Raw genomic sequence first — 8246 nt, forward strand, 5'->3', positions numbered from 1 at the left:
TAAAATTTTCTTTTTTTAATTAAAAAATGCATCATAACTTTCCTGACGACATATATACACTACCTCTGTTACTACAGTGAGGCTTGAATGAAATGTGAAAATGTAAATCTCTTTGAGTATTATCTTACATACTATATACTAAATAAATGGTAACTGGTACACACGATTTTGAAAACGTGTCTGGCATTATAAATAGAAGTGTAGGAAGCCCTAGGAAATGTTACATCGAAAGACAAAATGCATGTGGAAAACTACCTTAAAAAAAACTCTGGCCGTTATTTCAAAGCCTGCTACATATCCTGCCATGTCAAACCATCCATCATCAATTTCAGCTTCAGGGAACTTACATCACTAAAAGATTGGTCAGTTGTGGAAACTGAGTGAAGACCAGAGGTTGGCAAAGTACAGCCTGCAGGTCAAATTCACCTTGCTATCGTTTTTATACCCCTTCTGTTTTTAACCTATTATCAAGGGCTGCTTACAAAGGCAGAGTTGAGTAGTTTAACAGAGACAGCATAGCTTGCAAAGCCTCCAGTATTTACTAAGCAACCCTAAACAGAAAAAAATCTGATTGTTTCTGGTTTAGGTTAGAAGCCTTAGGCTGGCAGGAGAAGTTGCAGTTGACACTGGTGTTGACAGTAATGGAGGCGTCTTCTGTTTTCCTTGTTCATGACCAGGACCAAGATTAGTTTGTGGGTACCCAAATATAGGCGAGCTGCCTGGTATTGGTGCCTAGCCGCAGTAGGAAACAGTGTAACATACTAAACCTCAAGGTTCCTCCTGCTATTATAGCCCAGAGTAGTTCCTACTAATAAAGTGAAGGGCTCTTTACACCTTTCCTGTTTTACTGATACACCTTTCCTGTTTTACTGATCCCCAAAGTGGCCCTATAACCTTTGATCACAATCAGAGGTCAGGGCATTTTTGAACAATTGAGATGATGTACAGACTGTGGTAAATGTTGGAAGAAATCATCCCAGGGCAAGTGCCCTTAGGGCTGATAATATGGACTCCTATCTGTGACGTAACTGGTTTAATAATAAGAGTAGCACATAAACTGTTTACATTTAAAAGGGTGGCCTGTTAGGTCTTTCAAAACAAGACATTACCTTATTAGACAGCATTTGTTGCTGGGCCTCAATCTGCTGCTGCTGGCGAGATGCCATTTCCTGAAGTTCAGCAAGAGTCAGATCCATCCTAGGACTATTAACCTACAAATAACACAAATACACATAACCCAACTTACCATAAAATGATCCCAGAGACCTCTCCTTCAAAAGCCTATTAAGGGAACCAGCAGTTAGCTAATGGCTATGTCACTGAACTCCCATGTAGTCGACCACGGTTCGTGTCCCAGACCCTGTGGTTTAAAACTCATGCCGGGCGCATGTGCGTGCGTGCCCAAGATCCCGAGAGGAGAATGGAGGAGAAGGGATTGCGGCGTGGCCATCCCCCCTCGGGGGTGATTTCTCACTTTCTGTCTCTATGTCTCTCTCTGTTTGTCTTGTCTGGCAAGTGCACACACCCTATAGCGAAAATCTCTCAAAAAAAAAAAAAAAGTCTATTTACAAGCTTCATCTGGATGAACCATGACAAAATTATATGGTCATTTTTATAACATTAAATTTTATAATATTTTATATATTTTTCACAATATTAAATGCTATGTTTATATTAACAATTACTGTAATAACTTATTATGTAAAGCACACTAATATCAGTCTGATCATCTCTTACTGTAGGATATAGATTTAAAATTAAATAGTTCAACAGTCAGGGACATATATGGAATAATCAGAATTACCTGTTCTATAGTTAATTCATATTGGAATAATACCGTTTGATCATGTTAAACCTAATTCTGTGTCGCTGACATCAAGTATAGACTGCAGGATCAGAACACCATTTAAAAATACATTTGTGGGACCAGCAAATGGGTGTAACGGTTATGTCACTGGGCTTCCACATAGTTAACCATGGTTTGAGTCCCAGACCCGGCGGCTTGAAACACGCTGGGCACGTGTGCGTGTGTGCCCAAAATACTGAGAGAAAAACAGAGGCAGAGGGATTTAAGGTGTGGCCATCTCCCGCAAGGGATGATTTCTCACTTCCTGTCTCTCTGGCAAGCACACACATCCTATAGCAAAAACCTCTCTTAAAAACATACACTTGCATTTAAAATTCAAGATATAGTTGGGCATGTTGGCATACATCTGTATCTGTATTCCAGTATTTATGGGAGACTAAGGCAGGAAGATCATGAGCTTGAGATGGTCTTAATCAACATAGTGAGACCCTATCTAAAAAAATAAGACAAGATACACTGTTTTCAGGAACAAAGCAAATGTTCACTCTCACAACATCAATTTAACATTGTCCGGGAGGTACTAGCCAGTGCAATGAAAAAGAGAAAACGGCAACCAGATTGGTAAGGAATACGCTAAACTGCCTTGAGTTCCTGTAAACAAACGTGGAGTCTTTGCTTAACAAACAGCCGAATCACAGCAATCATTCATACACAGTTAACTGTTTTAACTGTGTTCAAACAAACACCAAACCATAATCAGTCTAGCTATTCTCTACCTCGCTTCCATTTTTTTGTACATCATTTTTCTAGACAGAGAAAACTGACCCACTAACAATTCCTTGAGCACAGGGAGGAAGACAAGAAAAAGAAATTCAAATGAACATGAGGAAACTTTTGGGAGTGACAGGTATTTTTATTATCTTGATTATTTATGGTGACAGTTTCACAAGTGTGTACATATGTCAAACTTATCAAATTGGACACTTCAAATATGTGCAGTTTATTTCATTTCAATGATACTTTCATAAAGCTGTTACTTTTAAAACCTAAACTCCAGTCAGGGAGAGGGAGAAATACACTGTATCAAGATCCAAAAACTCCTGTTGACAGCTAAGACCTTTTGTGCCATCCTTATATCATCCTTCAACAGTGGAAAATCCAACAAGAGAAAAGGACAGATCTGAGGAAAGGCACAGTAGGAGCAAACAGTATTTTAGATGGTTTGGACTCTAATATAGATTTACTGCAGACTGGAGAAGGGTAATTTAGCTAATAACAGTATTGAAAATTCTGACCTTTGAAAAACAGTATCTTCAAAGTACACTAAAGACAACTGTTCAAATCCACATATGATAGAAAGAGTATTAATATATAATTTTCCATTTTTCTAAAGCAACTACAGAAACAAAATCACTAAAAACACAAGTATTCTTCAAAATTGCTTGGCATCTGTTTTGTTCTAAACTTGTAGTACATTTCAGCATCTAACTTCTTACATTAGTAAGCCACATAGAGATTACTAAAGTCAATAGTTTCTATGCAATAAATTTAAAATAACCTTTTAAGGAGGTGTCATCCTTCCCTCCACTGAACTACAAAGTAACAATGAATGAGATTAAAAGTTAAAAACGTAGTATCGAGCAGGGCCCATAGCCTAGTGGAGTCAGATGCCACATGGCTGACCAGGGCTCTAATTCCAGCCCCAGTGGCTTGAAAACAAGACATGGCCAAAATCCCAACAGAATGGAGAAAGGAGAAAGGACTTCAGCATGACCGTGCCCCATTGTAGGGGTGCGTTCTCCCTCCCTTCCCACCCATCCCCTCTCTTTTTCACATGAGCACAACCACCCTCTGGCAACTTAAAAAAAAAAAAAAAGTATCATTGTGTGTGTGTGTAGTATATATAAATAAAAACATTCACTTACGCCATTCTCCTTTCTTCGATGTTCACCAGAAACTTTTACACCGTTTCTTTTTAAACTTGGATCCTGAGACCTTGGTCCACTCACTAAGTACAAAATTCAAAAATGATGCATTAACACTAGAGGTGACAGATATGTAAGTAGCAGTGCATTTCCAAGTTGTTATTACTGCTGTCTAATATTTTAAGGTAAACGTACACTCAAAACAACAAAAAAAAATTTTGGAGAGGCTTTTGCTATAGGGTGCATGCGCTCACCAGAAAGACAGAGACATAGAGACAGAAAGCGAGAAATCACTCCTCAGGGGAGATGGCCATGCTGCAATACCAGCAATCTCTTCTCCTCCACTCTCCTCTCGGGACCTTGGGGGCACACACACACACACACACACACACACACACACACACACGTGCCTGGTGTGAGTTTAAGCCACCAGATCTGGGACTCAAACCACGGTCGACTACATGGGAGTCCAGTGACATCACCATTATGCCAACTGTTGGTCCCCAAAACAAAATATTTTCTAAAAATAATGGAGTTAGGGTCTCATAACTCAGCCTGTTTTAGAAAACCAATTATGTGGGAGACCAGCAGTTAGTGTAATGGCGAAGTCACTGGACCCCCATGTAGTCAACCGTGGTTCGAGTCCAAGACCCAGTGGCTTAAATTCATGCTGGGCGTGTGTGCGTGCATGCCCAAGATCCCAAGAGGAGAATGGAGAAGGGATTGCAGCGTGACCATCCCCCCTGGGGGGTGATATCTCACTTTTTGTCTCTCTCTTTCTGTCGAGTGCACGCACCCTGTAGCAAAAACCTCTCAAAAAAAGAAAAAGAAAAAGAAAACCAATTACGTGGGACATGGATAGTAAGCACTAAGACATATCACATGACATCTATTCACAAGGAAAACTACCCAATTCTCATACAAAAGGAGAAAAGATGAACAAAATTAAGGTACTTTGGGGGCTGGCATTGGACTCCCACATGGCTGACCATGGTGCAAGTCCTGGACCTGACAGTTTGCTTTCTTGCTTTTGCTCCCTCTCTCTCTCTGCCTCTCACTGGTCAAGTTAAAAAAATAATAATAGGGGCTGGCAGGTGGCCTAGTGGCTAAGGGTGCTGGACTCCCACATGGCCAACCACAATTTGAGTCCCAGACCTGGTGTCTTGCTTTCTCTCTCTTTCTCTCTCTCCTCCCCTTTCTAGTCAAAGTAAACATAAGTAAATAAATAAATAATTATTTTTTAATTAATATACATTTTAAAAGAATTATTTTATTTAACTTTATTTTATTTTAATTTGAATAGAAAGGGACAAAAAGAGAGAGAAAGTGAGAAAGTAAGCCACAAGGTCTGGGACTTGAACCGCAGTTGGGTATGTATGAATCCAGTGCCCCTAACCACCACACCACCTGCCAACCCCGAAAAAGTCAATGTACTTTTGACTATGGGTAATTTACACCCATACTTACTATTGCTTATAGCTGTAACTTAGTTTTCTATTTAGCTACTCAGCAGTGACATCAAATAGAATTTCATTAAAAGAAACAAGGGAAAATTAAATCATCTATCCTTGGTACTTAATATCAATGTTTATGACTTCCACGGGAAGGAAACAATTAAAACTAGAACAAGTGGTATTTTGATTGTTTGGTTTATTAAAGACATTTTGTGGTCATTCATAAGTGCTGTGAAGTACTTCCCATTTCTATAAATAAAAATTTCTGTTTCCTTAGTTTGGGAAAGTAATTTACTGAAAAACACTGTGTGATGTGCTTTTTTGGCTAAACGGAATTCTTTAAGCCAAAATATATATAGGTCTCCTAGTACCAATTAATGTATTACAAAAGTAAAAATCTTAATTTAAATAAATACATTATATGAAATGATATCAACAGAGAATTTGTATTAAAAATATATTAAATGGGGACCAGCAGATAACATAATGCTTACATTGCTGGACTCCCACATGGCTGACTGTGGTTCAAGTCCCAGACGTGGTGGCTTGAAAGTCACACCAGGCGCATGAGGCCAGCAGGTGGCATGTAGGTTAAGGGTGCTGGACTCCCACATAGCTGACCACTGTTCAATTCTCAGACCTGGTGGCTTCCTTTCTCTCTCTCTCTCTTACTCTGTCTCCCTCTGGTCAAGTTAAAATAAATAAATAAAGTTGAATAAAAAATAATTCTTTTAAAAAAAAATGAAAGAAAGAAAGAAAGTCATGCCAGGCGCATGTCCGTGTGTCTAAGATCCTGAGAGAAGAATGGAGGAGAAGAAACTGTGGTGTGGCAATCCCCCCACGGGGTGATTTCTCACTTTCTGTCTCTCTATCTCTTCAGCAAGTACACATACCCTATAGCAAAAAATCTCTCTTAAAAAAAAAAAAATTAAATGGGGTTCAGCAAGTGATGTGGTAATTAAGGCACTGGACTCTCAGGCTCATGTGTACATATTCCCAAAATCCCAAGAGGAGATTGGAGGAAAAGGGGAGACTGGAGGAGAAGGGACTGCAGTGTGGCCATAACCCCTGGGAAGTGGTTTCTCACTTTCCTTCTCACTGTCTTTCTCTCTCTGTCTCTCCAGCAAGCACATGCACCCTAGGGCAAAAATCTAAAAGAGAAAAAAAAAAAAAAATCAAATGAAGCTAAAAACTATAAGAATTATTAAATTACCTCCAGAGAAAATTTCTCTTGACTCAAATTATTATACCTGCCAGAACGCTTAGCACAAATTCCCAAGCCAATAAATAATCTTTTCTTGGAGTTAAGTATCATCACACTTACACCTAACGTTAATATGTTAGCTTTATTTTTAAAATACTCAGTTTTCTGGCAAAATAGTTCAGGTAATTTATCTTAATATTTCTGCAAGGAAAAAAATTCTGTACTTTAAGAATAATTATTTTCTCTGCTACCTCAAAGAGATAGTACTTAGCTTGTGTCTCCTTTGTACAATCAGTTACATAATTAGGGTAAAAAGCAAGAGCTATAATAATTTCTTATACATTTTGTATTAGAGGTCTAAACTGGGAAAAGAATATAGTCACAGTTTCCTAGTCCTTAATCTAGAAATTTAGACTGAAAAGGGTAAATTAATGCCTTACTGAAGGAGACTGAAAGCAATCCTGTTTTATCCCAATTTAAACACTGCAGGGCAACAATGTAAAAACAGCTTCTCTATCCAGATTATATTTCTCACATTACAGATACACTGAAACTGCATATTACACTATTGAGAAACTTCTTAATAATTTACCTCACTCTACACAGCAAGATGGCTGTACTGGTAGATGAAAATTCAATTCATTAATCAGAAAACAATGAATGTAGTAACATAAAGAATAAAATAAAGAGATGCAGATACCAATTTAAAACCACAAAGAAAGATGGCTTGGGATAAAGATATAAGTTTACTTAAAATAAATTGCAAACACCAGTGATATTGAAAGGCAAGGAGGCAGTCTGGCTGAGGAGGTTCAGGCTCCACTCCTGGCTCTGTCTCTAAGTGTGTGGCCTGTGATAAGTCACTTAACCCCTAAGTATCAGCATTTCTCATCTGCAAAGTGGAAGAAGCCAGGCTAAGTCAATTCTGCCCCACCCCCTCTAAATTTAAGTTTCTAATTGTCAAGTACCACCTGGACATGTGTATTAAAGAAACAATTATTAATAAAACACACTTCTTGTTGGTGTTTTCTTCTTTCCAGAGAGCATGTGTGCTTGCCAGAGACACACACACATGGACAGAGAGAGAGAGGAAGAAAGAACTCCCCAGTTGGGTGTGGTCATGCTGCAGTCCTTTCTCCTCCATTTCTCCAGCCAGTCAGTATTTTGGACATGCACGTGCATGTACACACACAGCACACGTTTTCAAGCCATTGGAGCTGGGATTTGAGCCACAGTCACCCACGGGGGTGCCAGCTCCCTTAACAACTAGAATATAGGGCCAGTTCATACAAAATAGATTTTCGTAATGTCCAACAATTAACATCTGTTAGCTATAGCCTTATTTCAAAGGACTGCATGTGGAAGTCATACTATTCTCAACTTCCCATTTTAAAAACTTCAACATTCGTAGGGCCGGCCTCATAGTACAACGGTTAAGCCCTGTGCATAAGGAGCCAGATCCCACATGGCCAACTGTGGTTTGAGTACTAGCCCTAGCAACTTGAAACACACACTGGGTCCATGTGTATGTGTGCCCCAAATCCTGAAAAGATAGAAAAATGGGAGAAAAAGGATGGTGGCGTGACCACACTCCACTGGAGAGTTTCTTCGCCCCCTCTTTCTCTCTCCCTAGTGCACTCTCTGGTAATTTAAAAAAATAACAAAATAACAACTTCCACACTTTTAGAATTAATTACACAGTAATCCTACTTCAACTGGGGTTTCCCATTGAGAACAGAGCTTCCCCACAGATCTCAGATCTGGTGACCTACTCTTTCACATCTTAGAAGACCTCCAGGGTCACAAGGTCAGCTCTGTCCCCAGCGTCCAGTGCTGCTTCCAACCCGCACTCTTTC

At 39.3% G+C, this 8246-nt stretch overlaps 1 protein-coding gene across 1 annotated transcript in view; it reads right to left on the reverse strand.

Moving 5' to 3' along the window:
• Positions 1–8246, reverse strand: part of TP53BP2 (tumor protein p53 binding protein 2) — a 69365-nt gene that overhangs the window by 25577 nt on the left and 35542 nt on the right. The window contains exons 4-5 of the mRNA XM_027769661.1: positions 3733–3815; positions 1110–1211 (exon numbers count right to left, since the gene is read on the reverse strand). Coding sequence (XP_027625462.1) covers positions 1110–1211; positions 3733–3815 — 185 coding nt within the window. The remainder of the gene's footprint in view (positions 1–1109; positions 1212–3732; positions 3816–8246) is intronic.

Source organism: Tupaia chinensis, unplaced genomic scaffold, assembly GCF_000334495.1.
Source record: "Tupaia chinensis unplaced genomic scaffold, TupChi_1.0 Scaffold150175_1, whole genome shotgun sequence".
NCBI lineage: Eukaryota > Metazoa > Chordata > Mammalia > Scandentia > Tupaiidae > Tupaia > Tupaia belangeri.